This window comes from Hippocampus zosterae, unplaced genomic scaffold (genome assembly GCF_025434085.1).
Source record: "Hippocampus zosterae strain Florida unplaced genomic scaffold, ASM2543408v3 HiC_scaffold_22, whole genome shotgun sequence".
Taxonomy (NCBI): Eukaryota; Metazoa; Chordata; class Actinopteri; order Syngnathiformes; family Syngnathidae; genus Hippocampus; species Hippocampus zosterae.
In genome coordinates this window covers 2,939,345-2,966,501 of record NW_026262818.1, presented here as the reverse complement: position 1 = coordinate 2,966,501, position 27,157 = coordinate 2,939,345, and the positions used below count along the sequence as shown (strand labels likewise).

The window sequence follows — 27,157 nt, the reverse complement described above, 5'->3', positions numbered from 1 at the left end:
GGTTGTGGTGACAGCAGTTTATTCCCATTATGCTGACAGCAAAATGGGGATGAGTGTCATCGACGAGAGCAAAAGGCATTCTTTCGATTGAAAGATGGTACAGCGTAAAGATGAGCCATTTCCACAAGGAACTGAAAAAACTTGAACAAAACAGGTCAAACATTCATTCGACTAATTAAGAGCACCAAATTAACTCAACACACACAAAATAACTACTTGAGCCTTGCTACATCCATCCTTCCATTTTCCGATCCGCTTATCATCACATGAGTGAGGATACCATCCGACGGACAGAGACGAACAACCATCCGTGTTCAATCAGCCTGCCATGCTTGTTTTTGGAATTCCATTCGAGTGATGAGCTCATCAGCAAGCTCTGTCGAGGGGAGGCCTAAACAATTGAATCAGGTGTGTTGGAATAGGGAGGCACCTAAAACAGGCAGGATGTGGCTCTTGAGGAACCGGTTCTATGAATCTACCCCTGCTTTAGACCTGGTCTTCTTGGTGGTTTTCATTCGGACTGGGTGAACTCGTCGTTGCCTTACCGCCAAGAAATTATTTTCCAACATTATTTTAAATCCAAACCGCTGGCGGTTCGCAAGCTTTTATTTTGAAGGTGGTCAACGGGGCTCGATGTCGGTAGATTTTAGTCATGCAGTGTATTAACCATTGGTGGCTTGACAGCAGTACGGAACTGCAGCGCGTTGAGCGATCGACAACAGTGACGAAATTCTCCTGAATTTGTCTTCAACGTGCTCAAACCTCCACCCGGGGCGTCCACAATCATCTCGCTGGACTAAAACGTCTTTCGTTGAAGCTTTGTGTCCGATTCAAGTCGTCTCGGTGTACATTGGTGTTTCTCGGCCGACTTTAGCTTCGGTTAGCTTGCTAGCCGCTAACAAAGAGGCCCTCGTCCTCAACACATCGCTGCACGGTGATGGTCAGCGTAAAGTGCTGTTGCAATTTTCGCACCATGTGCACAAGAAGGACATCAGAATACGAGGAGGAACTTTGTAAAGTAACAGAGGACTACAAGGGACAACGTCAACTGCTGGACGCCATTCGCAGGATGCAGCCAAGAATTGTTCTTTACAGATTAGGTTGGGTCACGCTGTTCGTCTCACTTGTTTCGCACTCTTTCTGAACATTCTTCAGATGCTGTCTTTCTTGTCCGCTGTGTGCGTGCGTGTGTGTGTGTGTGTGTGTGTGTGTGTGTGTGTGTGTGTGTGTGTGTGTGTGTGTGTGTGTGTGTGTACATATCAAGTTCAAGTACAAGTTTCTTGTCAAATTCATCTATCCATTTTCCTATCCGCTTCATCCTCACAAGGGTCGCGGGGCGAAGGGGGTGGTGCTGGAGCCGTTCCCAGCCGTCTTCGGCCAGTAGGGTACACGTTGATGAACAACCATTCGCGCTCACAGTCACACCTCTGGACAATTTAGAGCAGGGGTTGGAACCTTTTGGACTTAGCCATGGAAGCAAAATATTTGGAAATGTATTTCAGCGAGAGCCATACAATATTGTGTATTTTTAAAGTGAATTCAACAAAATGTTAGTACAATACGTATTCTTTTAAATAATTGTGTTAAGCGGACCCAAAAAAAAAGGCGCGTTTCCGTTAACGCAACCGACCGAGAATTTCTACGTCGAAAATGCAGACCGTCATGTTTTTTTTTTTTTTCAAACAGCCCTCTACATTGTTGTGTAGAGGGTTTACATCGGTGCAAACTCTCACGATATTCACGTTGAGCATGTGCATCGTTTGCCCTGTCGTCTGTCAACAACATTGAATCATGGGGGCGGCCACGATCTCTGACGACAGTTTAAGATAAGAAAACCTTCATTAGTCTCGCAATTGAGAAATTCCCAATTCACAGCAGCAAAGTTATGAAACTGTCATAACCGCGTTTTCTGTGTTAGTCGCATGCTCGCGCCGTAATGTTCAGAAAATGGCATCCAGTGATGTACCGAAAAAAAATCAGTGAACTATTTGATGAACACCACAGGTCGAGTATAAACCATGTGAAAATAGCACTGTGGGTCAATGTTCCAACTGGGAATTCTAAAGAGATTTTTGGTCTCTTTATAAATACACTGGCAAAACCCCGGTGGGACGAAAAAAGACAGCTAAGGTTTGTAGAAAATATATATTTGGATAGAAAAAGAAAAGAAGGGAAACATACAGGTAACTGGAGAGAGAGCGTGTCCGTCCGACCTCGAGCGTGGTGTCGTCTCAACTCCACTAGCTTCAGCTGTTCGTCGTGGCTCAACTTGCAGAGCTGTTCAAAGAGATCAAAGCTCTTTGATGTGTAATGCCCTTTGGTCAGCGCTGATTGGTTAAACGTGTGAGCGTAGCTACAATTCTCTGACATTCATGATATGGATATGTGACTGTTTCAAGTTTTAAATACTTTACCTGACCTAAGATCGATTCGATTTAGATCTATAGAGAAAACACAAGAAACAGTGGCAAAAACAGAAAGTGTAGATGTATTCGATGTCATAATGAAAGCAGCATGTTCAGAAAAAGAGAAAGCCAAAGGTAGGTGGGTCTACAACGTGTAACGAGACTTAGTTATTCTACTAAATAAAAATAATGCTTTATGGTTATTTTGTTTCAATTTTTGATGAAAAAATATAAAAAGATTCAAGAAAAAAAAACTTTGTGCAACCTACCGACCCTGTGCTTAAATGTCATGTTACCTGAAACACACAATCTTTTTTGTTTGGCCTTCTAATATTTCACATTGTTAATGGTTTTCCGTGCCTCACGATTGCTAGCGGAATTCTCATCAGCTTGACGCGGTCCAAACGCGGAGTTGCTGCTGGCTAGCTTGCACCCTGCTCAGTAGATTGCACGCATCCTGTTGTCTCCTTCAGAGTGTTTTGATTCAAACATAACACGACATGTGTGAAAGGGCCGCTTTACATTCGACCGTTTCATCAATGGAATTTTGTCATTGCAAATTAGACACCCCATAGAGCCTGTTCTTTCCACAAAGGTGAATCCTTCGTTCTAAAATGTGCCATACTCATTATTTTTTTTTCTTTTCACCAACTGCTTTGTTAGCTTTGAGCTCATGACAGAGCAGAGTGATTCAAAAAGGGGCATTTACCTGATTACTCAGCAACGGCCAAAGTAGGCCAGAATCATCCAATTAAAATTGCTTCTGCTGCCAAGTGCAGCACTGAACAGGAAATGAGCAGTGAAAAATCAATGGTTGGACAAAAAAATTGAGAATATTTGGTTTTATCTGTGAGCCAGATGCAATCATCAAAAGAGGTTCTCGACCCCTGATTTATAGAGCATAGGTGTCCAAGTCGTACTTAATTTTCCCAACCACCCGCAGCACTACATTCCCCTGAATTTGTACTAAATGCACGAATATGGGACACCCAGTACTACGTTTCTAAATTGAAACAGTTTGTGTTCAATCTTACTGTCCAGTTACAGTTGTCGCGGTACTCGTCTTCTCGGCTGAGTTTAGTCCGATCTTAGCTTCCTCGCCTCGAACAAAGAGAAGCCTTTCTCACCAACACATCGCTCAGCAGAGAGCAATGTGTGAATCACTTGCTGTATTCTAAAACGGGTTTAAAAGTCAAGAAAAAACTAAATGATAAATATCAGATTTAAATTGATTAAATGCTCTCATGCAGGGGTGTCAAACTGATTTTTGACGCGGGCCATATTGTAGTCACGGTTTCCCTTGGAGGGCAGTTATGAATTTTGGGAAACCATACAAATGTTTAATCCCCTCCACATATTGCATCCACAGTGCACAACAAATTGATGAATAACTAGTTTTAAAATTAGAAGTCAAGAATCATGACTGTTGTTGTGGATTATGTATGACAATTTGAAATTTTGGTTCAGACTTCAGCAAGCATCATGGAATTTTTCACATGCTTGATTTGCTTTTGCGGGCCACACAAAATGATTTGGCGGGCCAGATCTGGGCCTTGACGTTGACATCTGTGCTCTAATGTAAGGGAATATTGATTTTGAGTATAATCGTAGATTGACTTTTTCTTTTCAGATGACAAAATGCTAAATAACAATCAATGACAATTTTCATAAAAATCAAGTTGACACAAAAAACAAGGGGTGGACTCGCTTCATTTTTTTTGTTTTACTTCTTACTTCCTCTGAACATGTAAATTGTGTTTAATATACTAGTTGTAATTTTTTTTCTCCATGATTTTTTTAACTTTTCTTGACTTCTTGCCAAACTTCTGTTATCTGTTACTTTGTTCAATAAACAAACAACCCAAAGAAGACCCTTTTGAGGATAAGCGGATCAGAAAATGGATGGATGGATATCCCATTCCTCAATTACAATGTTTGTGATGCATGCTTGTCTAATTTTTCTTCTTACTGTACACGGTACAGTTTCTCACTGTACAGGGTGGCCTCAATTTTGGACAATTTCTCAACTGCGTGCGTGCGTGCGGGAGGAAGGGTGTGATGTGGCTCTTTGCAGTAACATAGTAAAAAAAATTGGCTCTTCGTCTCTGACTGGTTGGCCACCCCTGATGTATACAATGCAGAGGCGATTGCTCCAAGACTGCAAGGGAAGCTCAGCTTCCCCTAAAATGTCAAAAAGTAAGAAATCAAATATGTGTGTCCGTACAATTGTGTGGACATGCGCAAAACCGCACTCAACTTTTGTTCGGAATCAGCTTCTTATTACTGGTTAAAATGCGACTCTTCTCATTCATTCCCGCAGCTTCACTGTGCTTGAAAGTGTGTGGACGCTGAGCGTCTCCAGCGTGGACGCTGGGTGTCTCGAGAGTTCAGTGTCGGTTGTCCCAATGCATTGAAACGAGACAAGTCATTGGATAAATGCTGGTTTTGTCGCACCCATTGGACGCTCAGTGACTCTGGGAGTCTATGGACAGTGGGCGGAAGCTCAGCTTTTCTGCATGATGATTGGATGATCTGTCTGAGGCTTTTGTTCATGGCTAGCGTTGTTCAGCACTGTCGTCAATCAAGGACTCCTTTTGATTTACCAGCCAGTTGCCTGCGACACAATTTTGAATGACCACCATTCCAGAAGGACCGCCCTAGGTGAAGATGACAACTACCTGCGTGATCATGCTAAAAGTACTTCATATTTTATACCGGAATTCCACGGAAACTTGTGCTAGCTATAGCTTCAGCACACTTGCAACCACAAAAGAGTGAAAAACAGTCACGGGCAATGTCAGAATACACAAAAACGTTCTTGCTCCATGCGTTTGAGGAAATCTGGTCCACAGCGATTTTGTCAAAAGCTCAGCAACTCCGGTGTGAGTGCCATTACAGGGGTGTTCACACGGCAAGATTTGGTCCGGTAGAGCGTCCACACGTGCAAGTTAGCTCCGGCGTAGCCCCGGAAAACGGCTTACACCGGAGCAAATTTGATCCACCTCAGGGAGGTGGTCTAGAAATTTGCTCGTGAAGAGTTGATTACATACGGCGAGAATGCGTTGCTTTCGTGTTCTGTTGGACTTCCGTCACGTGTTTGTTTAATAAAGACAAGACTTGGCTGGTAACGGCAGCAAGCACCTCTTGGGTTATACCATCTCAACTAGAACGGGGGGGGGGGGGGATAGTCCCCAAATGTCATCTTTCCTTTTGTCTCGGAGTTGTTTGTGTAGTTTGTTCCTTTGTTGTGTGTTCACAACCCCCCGCACCCCATAGAATTTATTTTGTGATTTCCTCACTTGATTTTTCTGTTTGCCGCATTACATGTTTGCTTTTCTGAGTGTCATTGAAGTCATGGTTGATTTACGTTTTCGTGGGCGGTCACTCTCGAGCAGAAGGCACGGAGACCGAGAAGGAGAAGGACGTGCCTGTGCAGTGTATAGGTTTTAAAAAGAACCAACACGACAGCTTATTTGTTTTCTGTCGTTTTGCTCCGCTGCAGAAACTGCCGTGTGAACGCAAGTGGAGCTGCACAACGCTGTGCGGCTTTGTACGTGTGAACGCTCCACAAAATTTGCTCCGGTGTAAACTATATCGCAAGAAAATACATCGTTGCAGCGCCGGAGCAAATGTGTGCCGTGTGAACACCCCTTATGTTCGGAAGCACCTCTGCATAATGCGATTGTTAATACTTTGCATTCTGCATTACGGTAATGTGGGGCCGTCGAGCAGCGTTGGCCACATTCAAATTAACAGCCTTCCATCTGATGCATGCACATCAGTGGTTTGGATTTACTATAGTGTAACCAAATACTTTCTCGGTGGTCAAGCAACGATGAGTTACCCGAGGGAGAATGAAAAATTATCCTGAATTGTACCAAGAAGCCTTCCAAAGTTGAGATAACAAATAAATTCAATGTTAACTTTCCTTCCTTTTCTTCTTTGAAAAATGACGAATTATACATTTTATGACTGCTGTATGTTCACTGAACACCAAAATATTCAATGCTATATTCCTAATTTAGGATTCGGGTCAAATTTGACCCTTTGGGATTTAAGGGTAGCATTTGAGTATCAGAATTCATAGTGGCCAAACTTGACCCCGTGGCTTCTCCAGGGTTTAAGATAAGACAAGAAAACCTTTATTTGTCTCACAATGGAGAAATTTAGTGCACAATTCAAAAAACATATTCTTATGCATTGAAATTTTATGTAGATGTTTTTTCTGTTTTTAATAAATGTATCTTCTTTCTTTCTTTATTCTTTCTTCTTTCTACATACATTCTTGCTGCTGGAGGCTGTAAATTTCCCCAGTGTGGGACGAATAAAGGATATCGTATCTTATCCTTTATGTCTTGAATTTGTAAAAAAAAAAAAAAATCAAAGTTTTATTTTTCACCAATGAAGGGTTCGGTGAATGTGCATATGAACTTGTTGGGTTCTGTACCTCTAACATAGTTAAGAACCAAAGGGAAAATCAAATTTATGACAGTAGTCTGGTTGTCTACCTGGGGTGGCCCAGTATGCGTTAGACCTGTCACATCTCGGACAAGCCGAGTTAAGTCTGGATCCCAAAAACGTAGACGTAAACAAGGTCTCTGTAACAAAAATAGGTTTAATGCTTATGTTCGCACCGACAAAGAGGTAACATAAAGCGCTGGTCAAAACGAGGACCAGAGAGAACATAAGCGAATAACAAAAGGCGCTTGCACAAAGGCAAGGGAGAAAATTAAAGACCGCCAATACAAACTAAAACAATGTATCAAAATAGACGCGGGCGTATAGCCAAATCACAAAACCAAAATCATACTTACAAAAAGCAGGTGTACCGAAATTGCAAAACGCGAAACACGACGAGGTCAATAGCACAATAGTCCATGAGCAGCGAGAATAGCAATGCCAAAAACAATTCTCCGACACAGGTGCAATGCAGAAGAGACCTTAAATACAGTGTTCACAATTTATAGGTTGGCAGCAGGTGCGTGCCGAAGTCCGCTAATGCCACCTGCTGGCCAGACCAAAACAGGATCATGACCTGGTCTGGTGGCGCGATCCTTAAATTATTTTTTTGAAATCGGGCAAAAAGGCCTATAGGTCATTTCAGAAGCCTTTTATTTCGAAATGGAAAATCAGATCTTGATGACGGTAGTCTGGTTGGATACCTGGGGTGGCCCAGTATGCCTTAGACTTGATCTGGTTGCGGGATAACCAAAATGTATTTTTTAATGATAATTTTATTTTTATTTTTTATAAATCAGGTGAAATTTTTGTCATTGATGTTAAGTTAACATTGACCTTTTTTTCCATCTAAACTTCAGAATGCTTCTCTGTGCTCTTCTGAGTTTTCATACTCCCTGGGTGAACTCATTGTTGTCTGACAGCTAAGAAATTATTTTGTTGCATTATTTTAAATCCAAACCACTGATGTGCATGCATTTGTTGGAGAGCTTTGATTTTGAAGGTGGCTAACGCCGCTCACTGGCAACAGATAACCGTAATGCTGTGGTGGCTGTCTAAACTTCAACTTTGCGATTGAAGGCTGGTCTGACCGCAGTGCTGAACTAAGCCGGCTTGCTGCTAACATAGAGCCGCTTGTGCTCAACACATCGCTCCACAGAGATCGTAAGCGTTGTTCTAATATTCGTGTGAAAATGTGCGCAAGAAGGACAGCAGAGTACGAGGAGGACCTTTGCGGAACAGAAGAGTGCCCTGTATGTCAACATGCGCTCTTATTCTTTTTTTCCTTTCGGCTTTTCCCCTCCGGGGTTGTGGTGTCTGTTTTGTGTCTGTTTTATGGATAAATATATAACCTAATGTATCGTAATGTAACAAGTAGAGGACATGCATATGGTTGTCAGGGAAAGCAATGAACATGCTCGGCATACATGAAATGACTGCTGTCTGTTTCGCTTAGATGAGCAAAAATGTCAATAATTAGACGAGCAAAATGCTTGTGCGGGGCGAAGTACATACACGATGACTGCTGTCTGCTTTGCAATAATTATCATCAGGTCGCCAAACCTTCGGGGATACAGTTAAATCTACACTCACATGCAATCACACAACGGCCCAGTAGAGGCCTCTATTATTTTTAAAAACAAAGCCCATTGTGATACCATCATAAATCAGAACCAAGATATGAAGCCGCTTATAGATACCATTAAAATCTAGCTGACAAAGAATGTCACAGCCAATCAGGATTTCACAACGCTTCGTGATACCATTAGAATTGATAAAGAGTGAAGGGCGTTCTTTGGTATCAGCAAATGAAATGGAAGGTGTTGGCCCCACCAAGCTCTATAAAACCTGTCTTGTCTCTGGAGAATTCAGAGCTCCGATGTGCACAGCTGTCCCTCTCCGGGTTTTGATTGAATAAAACTCGCTTGTGACCAGCCTGCAACTTGGACTCTTGACTAAGTTTGTACTTAGTTTTTGATCAACTCCAGCCTCAAACTCAGAGAAACATTTGGTGCGTCCCCTGGTCTGCGGCTCAACGAAGAAACTTCAGTGTTGGCCCTCCTACCCTCTGCTGACCCCCGGGAGAAGGCGAGATGCCTCCGTGTGCCCCTTATCTCCGGGAGGAGGCGTGGGTCAGGAAGGGGCCGACACTCCAGGGTCGCCAATCATTGCCTCCATCTAACCCCGTTTTGTGCATCCTCTTCTCTCACACCAGCTACCTTCATGTTCTCTTTCACAACATCCATAAACCTCCTCCTTGGTCTTCCTCTCAGCCTCCTGCCTGGCAGTTCAAGACTCGGCATCCATATCCCAATATATTCACTCTCTTTCCTCTGGACATGTCCAAACCATCTCAGTCTGGCCTCTGACTTTCTCTCCAAAATCTCTCACATGAGTTGTCCCTTTGATGTACTCATTCCTGATCCTAACCAACATGGTCACTCCCAAAGAGAACCTCAACATCTCTCTTTTCTCCAGCTCTTCCTCCTGTCTTTTCGTCAGTGGCACTGTCTCCAGCATGGCTGGTCTCACCACAGTTCAATACACCCTTCCTGTCATCTTAGCTGAAACTCTTCTATCGCATATCACACCTGAAAAAACCTCCACCTCTCCAGTTTCTGCTCCACCTGTTCCATCACCATAGCGAATAAGAAGTGGCTCAGGGCTCACCCCTGGTGAAGTTCCAACTCCACCTTGAATTCCTCTGTCACACCGGAAGCACAAGCACACCTCACCACTTAGTCATCATGCCTCCACCTCTCTAACGTACCTCTCTGTCACCCCAGACTTCCTCATACAATCCCACAGTTCGCTGGGCACCCTAGCACATCCTTTCTCGAGATCTACAAACACACAATGCAGTTCCTTCTGACCTTCTCTGTACTTCTCTATCAACATCCTGAAAATGAATACTTCATGTGTCCTAGACACTTCCACCCCTCCATTGGTAAATCATCAGGCCAGATTGCCTTTCCACTCTTCATCCTCTTCAATGCCGTCCTCACCTCATCCTTGCTAATCTTTGCTACTTCCTGGTCCACAACAGTTACCTCTTTTACTCTTTGTTCTTTCTCATTTTCCTCATTCATCAACTCTTCAAAGTCCTCTTTCCATCTTCCCATCACACTACTGGCACCTATCAATACATTTCCATCTCTATCCTAAATCATCCTAATCTGCTGCACGTCCTTACCATCTGTCTCTCTGTCTTGCCAACCTGTAAAGATCAGTCTCTCCCTCCTTGCTGTCCAGCCTGGCATACAAGTCATCATAGGCCTCTTGTTTGGCCTTCGCCACCTCCACTTTCACCATGCGCTGCATCTCCCTGTACTTGTGTCTCCTCTCTTCAGTCCTTTCAGTGTCCCTTGTCACTTGTTAGCTAACCTCTTTCTCTGTATACATTCCTGCACCTCCTCATTCCAACAGCAAGTTTCCTTATCGACTTTCCTTCCAGATGATACACCAAGTACTTTCCTACTTGTCTCCCTGATCACATGTGCAGTCATCTGGAAGCACCTACTGACCACCCAGTGCTCATCTCAATTCATTCCTAAAAGCCATGCGACACTTTCCTTTTTCAGCCTTACAGTTTAGTCCTCTGCTCTGCTTTTGCTCTCTTCATCTTCCTCAACGCAAGAGTCAGCCTACACACCACCAACCTCTGCTGTCTGGCTACACTCTCACCTACCCCACTACTTTGCAGTCTCTGATTTCCTTTAGATTGCACCGTCTACACAAAATGTAGTCGACCTGTGTACTCCTGCCTCTTCTGAAAGAAAGTATTCACAATAGCCATTTCTATCCTCTTCGCAAAGTCCACCACCATCTGTCCTTCTGCGTTCCTCGCCTGTAGTCCAAACCCTCCCATCACCTCCTCATCATCTCTGTTTCCTGCGCCAACATGTCCGTTGAAGTCTGCACCAATCACAATTATTTCACTTCTTGCGATGTTCTACATACATTCATCAAGGTCCAACCAAAATTTCACCTTCTCCTCCAACTCACATCCTACCTGTGGGACATACCCACAAACAGCATTGAACATCACACCTTCTTAGTCCATTTTCCACCGGCACCCTGTAGACCCCTCTTCCTCAACTGGCGGACCGCGATCCACGACCGGACCGCCGACCTCCTCTGTCCGGACCCTCGGCAAATTGTATAAAAATAAAAAAAAGTGATTATAAAGTGATTTTTACATTATACATTTTCTATTTTTGGACTATAATCTATCGCTTGTTAAAATTATCCGTTGTATTATTTGCGTGCACGAACAGATGTATTGCAGAGGACACAGCAGCGCGACTCTGTGTGTGTATAATGTTTGACGAACTGGAGACGGGGGCATGTCGGCTATAACGATGCGCTGATTGGCTCCTCTGAATTTAAGGTGTGCCCATACATCAGCGTCACGCATTCAAAATGGATGATTGTGTCAGGAAACAGACGCATGCGCGATGCCACAGTGTGCTCACAGCTTCAGCACAGGAGAGCCACACACAGACAATTAGACAAGACAAATCACGGGACGTTTCGATTGTGTGCAGTTTTACTCCCGTCTACCCGGGGATCTTTGCAGCTGTTTAACAGCAGAACACCGCAACATGTTAAATGAACATCCCAATGGCGTCCTCAAATAATATTTGCATGCCTCAGACATTGCATTCATCTTTAGTGGAAGAACAGCACTGCACATTCCTGTGCTCCCTTGTGTCACTATTTAAAATGGTTCTTACCTCCTCTTCTGATATATTTTTCAATTATTTCAGAGGGGATGTGAAAAGGGGAATTGTACAAATGAAAATATTTTTGTTTTAATTTTTAGTATTTCTTTTGGTAAAATGAGTATTTTGTTTTGCTTTTGTTAAATTAAGGGAAAAAAAGACAACTACTGTTTGACAACATTAAAGTAAAAATGTCTTATTTCCCTAAAAGGGCTATTTCTATTATTAAGCAGGCACAATTTAACAAAATAAGAGTTCCTCTGCCTCAACACAATACCTCTCATTATTTGCTGTGTACTGGCAAAGTGAATAATTGTTATTTTCATGCACCCCATTATTGGTTGGTTGTGAGGAGTGTTGATTTGTATAAGCTTGGCTAGACCATACTAAATGGGCATATAGCCCTGCTCCCCATGACCACCGTGCATGGGACCGGACCTTGGTCTTATAAAAAAAAAAGTGGACCGACGGCGTTTCTAGTCGAGGACCACTGCTGTAGACCAACAATGCCGATGTTAACCCGGGCCTCGACCGATCCGGTATGATGCGCACACGCGTGTGTGTGTGTGTCACAAGATGTTTTTGTTACACACACGCATATAGCTGTCCATCATGTCCCTTGGAGGGGAGGATGGGTAAGGTGAGGGTGGGGCGGTGAGGGTGGTGGGGGGGTGTCAGCGACTCTGCCGCTGGTGCCACTTCTCGTCGGCATAGAGACCGATCCTTGAGCCGCAGACTCGACCACAGATGGAGCAGGGGAGGCGCCACTTTTGCCCCCCAGCAGAATGCTTTGGACCTCTCAGTTAGCTCTAGAGGACCTGGCGGGGCAGGCAGTTGTCGGGCATGCGAATGGTGTGTCTGATCCACCGAAGATGTTTCTTCGCCACGGCCGCTTTCATGCAGATGGAATTGGTGTTTTTCAAGAAGTCTATATGGGGAACTTGATCTTCCCAGGACAGAACAAGGATCTTTTGCAGGCAGTGGATGTGGAAGCCTTCCAGGGTAGTAATGTGCCGGCGATGTGGGGTCCATGACTCTGACCCGTAGAGCAGAGTGGAGAGACATACTGCATTGTACACGGCAATCTTGGTACATCTTCAGGTTTTGGTTTTCGAAGACCCTGCTGCGTAGGTGACCAAAGGATGATGATGCTTTATTGATACGGGTGTGGACTTCAGTGTCAAGGGAGCAGTTTGAGGACAAAGTGGAGCCAAGGTAGGTGAAATGGTCCATTACGTTTAGTGAAGTGCCATGGATGTGGAATGGGGGATGTGGAAGTTGGGGTAGCGAGTTGGAACATGACTTAAGTTTTTTTAATGTTGATCTGAAGACCAAAGGATTGGTACAGACTGGAAATGGTGTCCAGGGCGTGCTACATAGAGTTTGAGCTGTGAGCTAGTACAGTGCAGTCATCAGCATACTGATGCTCACAGATCTGACAGATTTTTGTCTTTGTGTGAGCCTGGAGCCGTCTGATGTTGAAGAGGCTTCTTTCAAGGACATATGGACACCGTCATCATGTCCCATGCCGCGGTGGAAGAGACACGTGATGGCAGAGAGGAGGATGTTAAAAAGCACTGGAGCCAAGATACAGCCCTGCTTCACCCCAACGTTCACCTTGAAGAGCTCATGCATCTGCATGGAGGGTGCAGAGAAACTTTGGTGGCACCCCAAGTTTGGAGAGGTGTTTCCAGAGCAACTCACGTTTGATGGTGTCAAAGGCTTAGCCGAGATCGATGAAGGCTATGTACAGGTCCTTGTAATGCTCTCTGCTTTTCTCCATGAGCTGTCTTAAAACAAAGATTATGTTAATGGTGGATCTAGTCTTCCAGTAGCTACAGTAAGGTTGTGGAAGAACACCTTCTGAGATGTGCTTGACCAGCCTGCCGAGCATGATTTTGGCCAAAATCTTTCCTGCGGTGGAGAGGAGAGGGATTCCTCGGCTATTCCCACAGGCTGCTTTGTCCCCTTTCTGCTTATAAGTAACGATGTTAGCATCCTTCCAATCCTGCGAGACGGTCCCATGTTCCCAGATGTTTTGAATCAGGAGGTGCAGTCGGCGCGTTGAGTAGATAACCTCCGTGTTTGAAAACCTCTGCGGGGATGCCATCAGGTCCAGCCATTTTTTCTTGAGGCCCGCAATGGCTTGCTGGGTTTCAGTATAAGATGGTGGGGTGTCGAGACTGATTGTTGGCAGGTCTGGAAGATTGTCCAGAATGTGCGGGTTGACAGGGTTGGTGTGGTTGAGAAGATTTTCAAAGTGGTTTGCCCAACGGTCCTTGAGGAGTGCAGAGCCGATCGGACTGGAGCAATTGCCCACTTCTTGGGACTATACAGTGCTTTGATGGCATTGTAGAAGCCCTGGGTGTTGTTACAGTCTGCCAGGTTTTGGATCTCATTTGCCTTCTGCACCCATCAGGGGTCCTTCATGATACGGAGTGCTTGCTGGGTCACTGTTCGAACTGCAGTAAAGGTGGCTTTACGGGTGAGAGACGATATAGGGCAGGACAGAAGAGCTTTATGGGCCTCATCCTTTGCTTTCAGAAGTGTAATTATCTCGGTTAAGTTGCAGTTATAACAATCCAGGTGGCGTCTCCTTGACTGGCCGAGCACCTCCGAGGCTGTACTCTAGATAGCCTGGTGCAGAGCTGGCCAGTCACCTGATTCCACCAGGATCTTGCCAAGGTTTTCAGCAAGGAGTCGCCGACGATTGGCTTTGGTAGTGGGGTTGTTAAATGCTGCACAGTTGAGCCTTTTGTTGGGAGCTGTCATTGGATGATGGGGTCGAATGCTCATGAGCAGTTTGTATCTGACCATGAGGTGGTCAGTCCAACACTCAGCTCCGCGCATGACATGGGTGATGAGGACATCACGTATGTGCTTTTGACTCACAATCACATAGTCCAGGAGATGCCAGTGTTTGGAGCGGGGTTGCCGTCAGGTGGTCTTAAACCTGTTCTTCATTTGGAAAATGGTGTTGGTGATGACCAACTGATGTTCTGCACAGAGGGAGAGGAGACAAAGGCCGTTGTTGTTCATTTTTCCCACTCCAGGCTGGCCAATAACTTTACTCCATACAAGTTGTTCAGTGCCCACCTTAGCACTTAAATCTCCCATGACGATGAGCTTTTCCGTCACCGGTGTTTTCTGCAGGATGGTGTCCAGAGCTCTGTCGAAATCCTCCTTAATATTGTGCTCGGCATTCAGAGTTGGTGCGTAAGCACTGATGAGAGTGGTAAAGCGTCCCTTTGCCAGGGGAATGTGCCATGTCATTAGCCTTTCATTGATGCCGGTAGGTGATTCTGCGATGCGCTTCAGCAGTTGGGACTTCACAGCAAAGCCAACTCCATGGTTTCCACGAGTGCCTTCAGGGACCCCTTTCTAGAAGAAGGTATACCCTGCACGAACTTCTGTCATGGAGTCCTCTCCATGTAGTCTGGTCTCGCTGAGAGCTGTGATATCGCTGTTATACCTCGCGAGCTTTGTGGCCACAAGTGCTGTCCTCCAGTGGGGCCTGTCCGGAGTTTCAGCCAGGTCCAGCAGTATGCGGACATTCCACGAAGCTATGCGTAGATTTTTTCCCATTTCGTTTATAGTCATTTCGACCGCAAGGTGGGTGCTCCGATGATTGCGGTTTACCGTCCGCAGTGTGGAGAGCAGACAATTTTTAGACCAGTTTTTCTAGGTCCCTCTCCTTCACTGGGGTGAGAAGTGTGGAGCTGCTCAGTCACAATGGAAGCTGCCAAAGAGATGCACTGCTCCATCCCGCAGTGTCAACGACCGTCACTCCATTGCTGCCTGTGTGCATGGTTTGGCTAGGCACTCCCAGCCACATCCTTGGCCTGTGCCACCTGTGACCCTGCCAGGAGTACAGGACTCCTGCTGACATAAATCTAGAGGTCATGAAAACACGCAAAGTCCCTCACCACGATAAGGTGGTGACCCCATCGAGGCACATATATTTGTTTGTGTGTGGGTGTAAGTAAAACACACCTTATGATGAAAGACTCATTGACGTGCGCCTGGTGGCCAGGCCTACACCCATCGGGCTCAGCCCAAGAGGCAATGTGGGTCCTCCTTCCCATGGGCTCACCACCCATGGGAAGTGGCCAAAGGGTTTGGGTGCAGTGTGAGCTGGGCGGCAGACGAAGAAGGGACCCTCGTAATCCGATCCTCGGCTACATAAGCTAGCTTGAGGGATGTGGAATGTCACCTCTCTTGCAGGGAAGGAGCCCGAGCTTGTGTGCGAGGTAAAGAACGTTGGACTTGCCACCACACACAGCCTGGGCTCTGGTATCAGTTTTTAACATGATAACAAACCATTCTAGGAAATGTTCATTTACTCGAGCCACATGCAATTCACTCTGAGCATGGAAATTGCCAGAATCGGACTGAGTAAGAATTGCTTCCTTGTTTTTCAAAGTCTCGTAGATTTGAGTCTTTCCGACTCCAGGCGTCTCCTGAATGTTTCGTACTTTGTTACCCGCTTCGTTTAATCAGATACATATCACTTTCCCTTCCATGGTCATTACTCTCTCCCTCTTTCTTCGTCTTCCCCTCCCTCCCTGTGCTGTGCAACTTGAAGTAACTGCGCCACCTGCTGTTGAAATACCTGTCATTACAAGTCCAAATGAACTGAATGCAATCAAACCTTAATTGTGCACCAATCTACGGCGGGACGGATTAAAAAGACCAACGGGCCGGATCCGGCCCACGGGCCATAGTTTGCCCACCACTTCTCTAAGCGCACTGGTCGCACTGTCTCTCTCTCTCTCTCTCTCTCTCCCTTCAGCCCTCTTTCTCACACTCTCTCGCTCTTTCTCTCTCTGTCCACTGCGCATGAAGCAAACAGAAGAGGCAGTATGCCAGAGAATCAACAGCATGATGTGGCACACACAAGGCTTCTCAAGTGTCTCGTCATGCTGGGCGAGGCTGCGAAGATACGCAGCCAATCAGCTCACAAGATAAATCCACTCATGCTGTCATTGGTCAACATCACACCGGAAACCAATCATGCGCCTTGAGGTAGTGCCTGTTGCCTAATAGTACAGGCATGTACAAAACCTCTGAATTGTTTGGCTTTTTTTTTCTGAATACAATACTTTGGAAAAAAATGTAAAATGTGATGTACGGAAGCTGCGATAAATGAAGCACGAAATAGCGAGGGATCAATGTATCGTAATCGCTTTTTTTCGCGGTTCAAAAATGCCCCACGAAAAGTAAAAATCACACAGTAGAATTTGCGCTCTGGACTTAGCCACCACTCAAAAATGTGCAACGTCGCGCTCTGTGCAAGTCTTTTACAAATACCCAAGGATAAAAAAAATTAATAAACCATCACTATGGATAAAAATCATCAAAGAACGCAAAATCCATCACAAATATGTGATGCTGGTCATGTCACATTTTGAGCTGTAATCTGAACTAATCTAGCTCTCTGAGTAACCTTCATTGTAATTATAAACCAGAATTCCATGGGTGTTTTTGTCTTCTTGTGTCTTGCAGATATCAGCGAAGATGCTTGTCCTGAGCGGCTGGATGCAGAGTCCTTTCACATGAAAGAAGAAGAGGAGAACAAAGAGGTAGAACAGCAGGTCCGATACATTAAAAGAGAGGAGGAGCCAGATTACCCTTGCACGAAAGATGGTGAGAACACATTGTCAAATGATGATGAGGATGAAGAGTCTGATGGTGATCTGACATGTCACACTGACAACAAACCCTGGAAATGTTGTCAGTGTGGGAAGATGTTTCCTTGTCAGAGTGCTTTGAAAAGACATGTGAGAATCCACACTGGTGAGAAGCCTTTTGCCTGCTTAGTTTGTGGGCAAAGATTCTATTGTAAAGAAAATTAACATGATCACAAAAGAACCCACACTGGTGCGAAACCTTTTTCCTGCTGAGTTTGTGGCCAAAGATTCTCTCGGAAGGGAACCTTAAAAATACACACCAGAACACACACACTGGTGAGAAACCCTTTGCCTGTTCAGAATGTGGCCAAAGATTCTCTCAGAAGGGAAACTAAAAAAAAAATCACACTAGAACCCACACTGGTGAGAAACTTTCTGCCTGTTCAGATTGTGGCAAAAGATTCCATCAGAAGACACACCTAAGAGGACACACAGGAACCCACAATGTTGAGAAACATTTATCCTGCTCACATTGTGGCCAAATATTCTCGTGGGAGTCTCGGATTAAGAATCACAAGTGTGATGACGAGATGAACAGTTATCAATGAAATTTTCCATCCATCCATCCATCCATCTTCTACCGCTTATCCGGGGCCGGGTCGCGGGGGCAACAGCTTTAGCAGGGAAGCCCAGACTTCCCTCTCCCTAGCTACTTCTTCCAGCTCTCCCCGGGGGATCCCGAGGCGTTCCCAGGCCAGCTGGGTGACATAGTCTCTCCAGCGTGTCCTGGGTCTTCCTCGGGGTCTCCTCCCGGTGGGACATGCCCGGAACACCTCACCAGGGAGGCGTTCAGGAGGCATCCGAAGCAGATGCCCAAGCCACCTCATCTGGCTCCTCTCGATGTGCAGGAGAAGCGGCTCGACTCGGAGCCCCTCCCGGATGACCGAGCTTCTCACCTTATCTCTAAGGGAGAGCCCGGACACCCTGCGGAGAAAACTCATTTCGGCCGCTTGTATCCGGGATCTCGTTCTTTCGGTCACAACCCATAGCTCGTGACCATAGATGAGGGTTGGAACGTAGATCGACCGGTAAATTGAGAGCTTCACCCTTTGGCTCAGCTCCTTCTTCACCACGACAGACCGATACAACGTCCGCATCACAGCAGACGCTGCACCGATCCGCCTGTCGATCTCTCGCTCCCTCCTGCCCTCACTCGTGAACAAGACCCCAAGATACTTAAACTCCTCCACTTGGGGCAAGATCTCCCCCCCGACCTGGAGGGGGCACTCCACCCTTTTCCGACTGAGGACCATGGTTTCAGATTTGGAGGTGCTGATTTTCATCCCAACCGCTTCACACTCGGCTGCGAAACGCTCCAGTGAGAGTTGGAGAGCCCTGTTTGAAGGAGCCAACAGCACCACATCATCTGCAAAAAGCAGGGATGCAATACTGAGGCCACCAAAACGGACCCCCTCAACGCTTCGGCTGCGCCTAGAGATTCTGTCCATGAAGGTTATGAACAGAATCGGTGACAAAGGGCAGCCTTGGCTGAGTCCTACCCTCACTGGAAACGATTCCGACTTACTGCCGGCAATGCGGACCAAACTCTGACATCGGTGGTATAGTGACCGAACAGCCCGTATCAGGGGGTTCGGTACTCCATACCCACGAAGCACCCCCCACAGAACTCCCCGAGGGACACGGTCAAACGCCTTCTCCAAGTCCACAAAACACATGTAGACTGGTTGGGCGAATTCCCACATACCCTCGAGAACCCTGCTAAGGGTGTAGAGCTGGTCCACTGTTCCACGGCCGGGACGAAAACCACACTGCTCCTCCTCAATCTGAGGCTCGACTTCCTGACGGACCCTCCTCTCCAGCACCCCTGAATAGACCTTACCAGGGAGGCTGAGGAGTGTGATCCCTCTGTAGTTGGAACACACCCTCCGGTCCCCCTTTTTAAAAAGAGGGACTACCACCCCGGTCTGCCAATCCAGAGGCACTCTCCCCGTTGACCACGCGATGTTGCAGAGGCGTGTCAACCAGGACAGACCCACAACATCCAGAACCTTGAGGAACTCCGGGCGGATCTCATCCACCCCTGGGGCCTTGCCACCGAGGAGCTTTTTAACCACATCGGTGACTTCAACCACAGAGATAGGAGAGCCCACCTCAGAGTCCCCAGGCTCTGCTTCCTCCAAGGAAGGCATGTTGGTGGAGTTGAGGAGGTCTTCGAAGTACTCTGCCCACCGGTTCACAACGTCCCGAGTCGAAGTCAGCAGCGCCCCATCCCCACTGTACACAGTGTTCGTGGTGCACTGCTTCCCCCTCCTGAGACGTCGGATGGTGGACCAGAATTTCCTCGAAGCCGTCCGGAAGTCGGCTTCCATGGCCTCACCGAACTCTTCCCATGCTCGGGTTTTTGCCTCGGCGACCACCGAAGTTGCGTTCCGCTTGGCCAGTCGGTACCCGTCAGCTGCCTCTGGGGTCCCACAGGCCATAAAGACTCGATAGGACTCCTTCTTCAGCTTGACGGCATCCCTTACTGCTGGTGTCCACCAGCGAGTACGAGGGTTGCCGCCACGACAGGCACCAAACACCTTACGGCCACAACTCAGATTGGCCGCCTCAACAATGGAGGCACGGAACATGGTCCACTCGGACTCAATGTCCCCCGTCTCCCCCGGAACATGGGAAAAGCTCTGTCGGAGGTGGGAGTTGAAACTCCTTCTGACAGGGGATTCCGCCAGACGCTCCCAACAAACCCTCACAATACGTTTGGGTCTGCCAGGCCGGACCGGCATCTTCCCCCACCATCGGAGCCTACTCACCACCAGGTGGTGATCAGTTGACAGCTCCGCCCCTCTCTTCACCCGAGTGTCCAGAACATGCGGCCGCAAATCCGGTGACACGACCACAAGGTCGATCATCGAACTACGGCCTAGGGTGTCCTGGTGCCAAGTGCACACGTGGACACCCTTATGTTTGAACAAGGTGTTCGTTATGGACAGTCCGTGACGAGCACAGAAGTCCAATAACAAAACACCACTCGAGTTCTGATCGGGGGGGCCGTTCCTCCCAATCACGCCCCTCCAGGTCTCACTGTCATTGCCCACGTGAGCATTGAAGTCCCCCAGTAGAACAAGGGAGTCCCCAGCAGGAGTACTTTCCAGCACACCCTCCAAGGACTCCAAAAAGGGTGGGTATGCTGAGCTGCTGTTTGGTGCATATGCACAAACAACAGTCAGGACCCGTCCCCCCACCCGCAGGCGGAGGGATGCAACCCTCTCGTCCACCGGTGTGAACCCCAATGTACAGGCACTGAGCCGGGGGGCAATAAGTATGCCCACACCTGCTCTGCGCCTCTCACCGTGAGCAACTCCAGACTGAAAGAGAGTCCAACCCCTCTTGAGAGGACTGGTACCAGAACCTAGGCTGTGTGTGGAGGCAAGTCCGACTATATCCAGTCGGAACTTTTCTGCCTCACACACCAGTTCGGGCTCCTTCCCTGCCAGAGAGGTGACATTCCATGTCCCAAGAGTTAGCTTCTGTAGCCGAGGATCGGACCGCCAGGGTCCCTGCCTTTGGCTGCCGCCCAGCTCGCATTGCACCCGACCCCTTTGACCCCTCCCACGGGTGGTGAGACCATGAGAAGGGGGACCCACGTTGCCTCTTCGGGCTGAGCCCGGCCGGGCCCCATGGGTGTAGGCCCGGCCACCAGGCGCTCGCCAACGAGCCCCACCTCCAGGCCTGGCTCCAGAGGGGGGCCCCGGTGACCCGCGTCCGGGCAAGGGAAACTGGATACCATCGATTTTATTTGTCATTAAGGGGCTTTGTGAGCCGTGCTTTGTCTGGTCCCTCACCTAGGACCTGTTTGCCATGGGTGACCCTGCCAGGGGTATAACGCCCCAGACAACTTAGCTCCTAGGATCATTGGGACACACAAACCCCTCCACCACGGTAAGGTGACGGCTCACGGAGATTTTCCGCTTCCATCTAATCTGGCTTCATCAGGCAAATTGTGTTTCATCAACCTTCTTATTGAGATGCTGAAGTTTTCTTTTCCTTGAGTGCATTGAAAAGTGTTTTTATTTTGGGGGGTTGTAAACCACCATGGATAAAAATAATCAAAGAAAGCAAAATCCATGACTATGTGATGCTGGGCATGTCACATTTTGAGTTGAAATCTGAACTAATCTAGCTCTGAGAAACCTTCATTGTAATTATAAACTAGAATCCCATGGATGTTTTTGTCTTGTGTCTTACAGATATCAGCAAAGATGCTTTTCCTGAGCGGCTGGATGCAGAGCCCTTAAACATTAAAGAGGAAGAGGAGAACAAAGAGGAAGAACAGCAGATCCCAAACATTAAAAGAGAGGAGGAGCAGCTGGATGCAGAGCCCTTTCACATTAAAGAGGAAGAGGAGAACAAAGAGGAAGAACAGCAGGTCCCATACATTAAAAGAGAGGAGGAGCCAGATTACCCTTGCATGAAAGATGGTGAAAACACATCATTAAATGTTGATGATGATGAGGATGAAGAGTCTCATGGTGATCCTACATGTCACACTGACGACAAACCCTGGAAATGTCAGTGTGGGAAGATGTTTACTTGTCAGAGTGCTTTGAAAAGACATGTGAGAATCCACACTGGTGAGAAGCCTTTTGCCTGCTCAGTTTGTGGCCAAAGATTCTTTGAGAAGGGAACCTTAAAAAGACACACCAGAACACACACTGGTGAGAAACCTTTTTACTGCTTAGTTTGTGGCCAAAGATTCTCTAGGAAGGGAAGTTTAAAAATACACGCGAGAACACACACTGGCGAGAATCCTTTTTCCTGCTTAGTTTGTGGCCAAAGATTCTCTAGGAAGGAAAACTTAAAATTACACGCAAAAACACACACTGGTGAGAAACCTTTTGCCTGCTTAGTTTGCGGGCAAAGTTTCTCTAGGAAGGGAAGCTTAAAAATACATGCAAAAACACACACTGGTGAGAAACCTTTTTCCTGCTTAGTTTGTGGCCAAAGATTTTCTAGGAAGGAAAGCTTAAAAATACACGCAAAAACACACACTGGTGAGAAACCTTTTGCCTGCTTAGTTTGTGGCCAAAGATTCTCTAGGAAGGGAAGCTTAAAAATACATGCGAAAACGCACACTGGTGAGAAACCTTTTTCCTGCTTAGTTTGTGGCCAAAGATTCTCTAAGACGGGAACCTTAAAAATACATACCAGAACACACTCTGGCGAGAAACCATATTCATGCTCAGTTTGTGGTAAAAGATTCCCCCATAAGGGAAACTTAAAAGTACACACAAGAACCCACACTGGTGAGAAACCTTTTGCCTGTTTGGATTGTGGCCAAAAATTCTCTGACAAGAGAATCTTAAAAAGACACACCAAAACACACACTGGTGAGAAACCCTTTGCCTGTACAGATTGTGGCCAAAGATTCTCTCAGAAGGCACACCTAAAAAATCACAGGAGAACCCACACTGGTGAGAAGCCTTTTGCCTGTTCACATTGTGGCAAAAAATTCTCTGACAAGAGAAACTTTAAACGGCACGCCAGAACACACACTGGTGAGAAACCTTTTGCCTGTTCATACTGTGGCCAAAAATTCTCTTTTAAGGGAAGCCGAATTAACCACACAAGAACCCACGCTGGTGAGAAACCTTTTTGCTGCTCAGTTTGTGGCCAAAAATCCTCTGACAAGAGAACCTTAAAAAACACACCAGAACACACACTGGTGAGAACAAACAACCTACATCAATCAGAGTTAAAATGATAAAAACTAAACATTAAATATAATATTAAATAAAAACGAAGTTGATAAAGAAAGAACGGTATTGAAATATCCATGATGAATACAAGAGAAAATTGACACAAGAGTGCTAGGGTGTGGATGTATATGATCCAGATACAAACCAAAAGTTGTAAAAATATCACGGTTAAGGGTGAAGTATGAGCCTTAATGGAGACTTCTTTCTTCTTACTTTTTTCTTTTCTGATTGATATAAAAATGATTTATTAGATATAAACACAAAACGGGGTAGGACTAGATAAGTTTTTCACTTCTTCCTAATCCCTTGAACATAACTGTCAAGTCAAGTCAACAGTATTTATAGAGCACTTTCAAACAGCCATCGCCGGATACAAAGTGCTGTACATGGAGCGATTTAACATACACAATAAACAGTAAGACGAAATGGTAATAAAGGCGGTAGAAAGCACCAAGCAGTAAAATCATGCTGAGTCGAACGCCAAAGAATACAAGTGGGTTTTGAGGAGGGCTTTAAAGATGGGCAGCGAGGAGGCTTGCCGAATGTTCAGTGGGAGGTCATTCCAGAGAGAGGGACCAGTAACAGAAAAGGCTCGATCCCCTCTGAGCCTCAGTTTAGTTCTTGGTACTTCTAACAAAGACTGGTCCACAGACCTGAGGCGCCGGGCAGGTGTGTAGGGGCGGATGAGCTCAGAGAGGTAAGGTGGCGCGAGATTATTTACAGATTTGAAAACAAAGAGGAGGATCTTGAAAATAACTCTAAAATGACTGGGGAGCCAATGAAGGGATGCCAGAGTAGGAGTTATATGCTCCCTCTTACGAGTACCAGTCAAGAGGCGAGCAGCGGCATTCTGGACCAGCTGAAGGCGCTTAATGGAGGACTGGCTGACTCCAAAGTACAGGGCATTACAGTAATCGAGCCGGGATGTGACAAAGGCATGGATTACTGTCTCAAAGTGTTCATGTGAGAGGAAAGGTTTTATTTTGGCCAGCTGTCTAAGGTGAAAGAAGCTGGATTTAACAACGGCACCAATTTGCCGATGGAGTTTGAAATCACTGTCCATTTTAAAGCCCAACTTTGAGACAGTTGATTTCAAATAAGGAGACAGGGGGCCCAAGTCTACAGGATGGAATGTACAAGGGCCACTGGGACCAAACAATATCACCTCTGTCTTCTTTTCGTTGAATTTCAAGAAATTTTGTGCCATCCAGGTTTTGATTTCACTGTGTCGAATGAAGACTGATTTCTTTCTTTTTACTATTTTATCTACCTTATTTTCTGTCAAATTATTACTGTATATATTCTATGTTCAATAAACAAAACAAACCAAATCTGTTGCCTGTTCAGATTGTGGATTCTGTGGAAGATTCTGTGAGAAGGCACACTGAAGAGGACACACAGAAAACCACAATTGTGAGAAACATTTTTCCTGCTCATACTCTGGCCAAATATTCTCGTGGCAGTCTCAGATTAAGAATCACAAGTGTGATGACGAGATGAACAGTTATCAATGAAATTTTCCACTCCCATCTAATAAGGTTTCATCAGGCAAATCGTATTACATCTACCTTATTTAGATGCTGAAATTTTCCTTGAGTGCATTGAAGTGTTTTTTTTATTTGTTTAGTTGTTGTAAAGAATTAGTACAATTTCATTGTTAATAATTTTATAATACTTTTGGATTCTTCATTACATCCATCCATCCATTTTCCGAACCGTTTGATCCTCACTAGGGTCGCGGTGGGTGCTGGAGCCTATCCCAGCCGTCTTCGGGCAGTAGGCGGGGGACATCCTGAATCAGTTGCCAGCCAATCACAGGGCACACAGAGACGACCATCCACAACCATCCACGGCTACACTCACACCTAGGGACAGTTTAGAGTGTCCAATCAGCCTGCCATGCATGTTTTTGAAATGTGGGAGGAAACCGGAGCACCCGAAGAAAACCCATGCAGGCCCGGGGAGAACATGCAAACTCCACACAGGGAGGCTGGAGCTGGAATCGAATCCGGTACCTCTGCACTGTGAAGTGCTAACCACTGGACTACCGGGCCGCCTTATCATTACATATAAATACAAAATCCTCGTCTCTCATCCCTCAGGTGGTGTCCGTCCCCCATTCAGCTCGGGTCCTCTCCCAGAGGCCAGGAAGCTTTAGGGCTCTGCGCAGTATCCTTGCTGTTCCCAGCACTGCACATTTCTGGATTGAGATTTCCGATGTTGTTCCCGGGATCTGTTGCAACCACTCATCTAGTTTGGGGGTCACTGCCCCGAGTGCTCCCAACCAACACAGGCACGACTGTCACCTTTACCTTCCGGGCTCTCTCCAGCTCCTCTCTGAGCCCTTGATATTTCTCGAGTTTCTCGTGTTCCTTCTTTCTGATGTTTCCATCACTTGGGACCGCTCCATCCACTACAACGGCTTTCCTCTGCCCTTTATCTATGATCACGATACCTGGTTGTTTCTGCAGCCGAGCAAAACGACAGAAAACAAGTGAGCTGTCGTGTTGGTTCATTTAAAAACTTTTACTGTTTTCAGGGGCTACCCCGGAGCAAATTTGCATGTGTGACCGCTCCACTGGCGCAGCACCGGAGCAAATGTTGCCGTGTGAACACTCCTTTGGTTGATGAGCCTCTGGTGAATAAAGAGCAGACATTCTGTTGAGTTCGATGTATGCCACTGACGCGATTGTTACTTGTTTGGTACTATTTTGTTTGGAAGGTTACTGTGTTCCGTGTCCATATAAATAATGGGGGGTTGCCGCCACGACAGGTACCTTACGGCCACAACTCAGATTGGCCACCTCAACAATAGAGGCACGGAACATGGTACACTCGGACTCGATGTCCCCCGCCTCCCCCGGAACATGGGGAACTCCCACCTCTGTCGGAGGTGGGAGTTGAAACTCCTTCTGACGGGATTCCGCCAGACGCTCCCAACAAACCCTCACAATACGTTTGGGTCTGCCAGAACGGACTGGCATCTTCCCCCACCATCGGAGCCTACTCACCACCAGGTGGTGATCAGTTGACGGCTCCGCCCCTCTCTTCACCCGAGTGTCCAGAACATGCGGCCGCAAATCCGATGATACAACCACAAGTTGCGTTTTTAATTAGATTAAATATTTTAATCGTTTGAGACCTCTTATATATATTTGGAACTGAGTTGTGTTTTTTTAAATGTAATTTGTTTTAACTCATTTTCAGAGGTTTGGTTGGTTGATTTCGTTCTTTGTGTTTAGTTTTCTTTTTTTTGACTGTGCGGCACCCCACACGGTATGTGATACGTGTTTAATCGTCCAATGTAGGTTGTTGGTACTATTTTTTTTAATTTGTTTTTGAACTCGGCAAGCGATTTACTCATTTTCAGGTCAGTTTCGAAATTATTCCAGAGATTAGCACCTTTGGTAGATACATTTCTGTGCTTGATGTTTGTTTTTGTTTTGAGTTTTTTGAATAAGTTGGTCCCACTTAAATCATAGCTGCTTTCTCGAATTTCGAAAAACTTGAGAATGTTTTGGCAGAGCAGGTTATTGTGTGCTTTGTACATTAATTGGGCGATTTTAAAGTCGACCATTTCATAAAATTTCATCGTGTTTACCGTAATTTGATAAATAGTGGATTTGTGGGTTCTCTATATTTTGATCTATTAATAATTCGAACTGCTTTATATATATATTAGAGCTGTCAAACGATTAAAATATTTAATCTAATTAAAAATGCAACTGTCATAATTAACTCAAATTAATTAATTAATCGTGATTACTCACACATTTTTTATCGTTTCTGAATTTCCTTTTACATTTTTGTCCTATTTTTTCCCCCATTTTAATGCTCTCGTCAACATGGAATCATGAATCAATTTTCTATGTGCCAAATGCAAATATTTACTGAAATAACATTTTACATGAACATTTTTCACTTGGTGCAGTTATTACACAGTTATTACACATAATCTCTCACACAATATTACTGTCCATCAATAACGGTGAAAAAAATATTTTGTCACACAACAGCTGCTTTAACAGCTTTTTTTATGAAATCAAAACAGAGCAATATAACATTATAAAGTGCACATCTAAGGTACACTAGTACTCAGCCTATAGTGGATTTAAACCATGGTTGTATACTTCATTTTTCTCAAGTTTGCTTTCAACACAGCA

The 27,157-nt window shown here is 45.9% G+C and overlaps 1 protein-coding gene across 13 annotated transcripts; it reads left to right on the top strand.

The window, feature by feature from the left end:
• Nucleotides 1–442: 442 nt before the first annotated feature.
• Nucleotides 443–26,246, top strand: LOC127594591 (gastrula zinc finger protein XlCGF57.1-like). 13 transcript variants are annotated; one of them, XM_052056458.1, is made up of 5 exons: nt 4,172–4,601; nt 17,093–17,233; nt 21,486–22,130; nt 22,299–22,718; nt 22,803–26,246. In XM_052056458.1, the coding sequence occupies exons 1-5, from the start codon at nt 4,304–4,306 to the stop codon at nt 22,997–22,999; spliced, it is 1,701 nt and encodes a 566-aa protein (XP_051912418.1). In that variant the 5' UTR covers nt 4,172–4,303; the 3' UTR covers nt 23,000–26,246. The 13 variants fall into 13 exon arrangements, with proteins under 13 accessions (XP_051912426.1, XP_051912427.1, XP_051912425.1 ...); XM_052056466.1 differs by lacking the exon at nt 4,172–4,601 and adding an exon at nt 443–1,100 and having other exon boundaries at nt 17,093–17,169; nt 21,563–22,130; nt 22,299–26,246; XM_052056467.1 differs by lacking the exon at nt 4,172–4,601 and adding an exon at nt 444–1,100 and having other exon boundaries at nt 17,093–17,169; nt 21,653–22,130; nt 22,299–26,246.
• Nucleotides 26,247–27,157: the final 911 nt, after the last annotated feature.

Coding starts and splice junctions, on each gene's coding strand:
- LOC127594591 (XM_052056455.1), top strand. CDS start 4,304: ATGGATGGATGGATATCCCATTCCTCAATTACAATGTTTGTGATGCAT. Junction 4,602..17,092: donor TTCCCCTAAAATGTCAAAAA/GTAAGAAATCAA, acceptor TGTGTCTTGCAG/ATATCAGCGAAGATGCTTGT. Junction 22,215..22,382: donor AACACACACTGGTGAGAAAC/CTTTTTCCTGCT, acceptor CTGGTGAGAAAC/CTTTTTCCTGCTTAGTTTGT.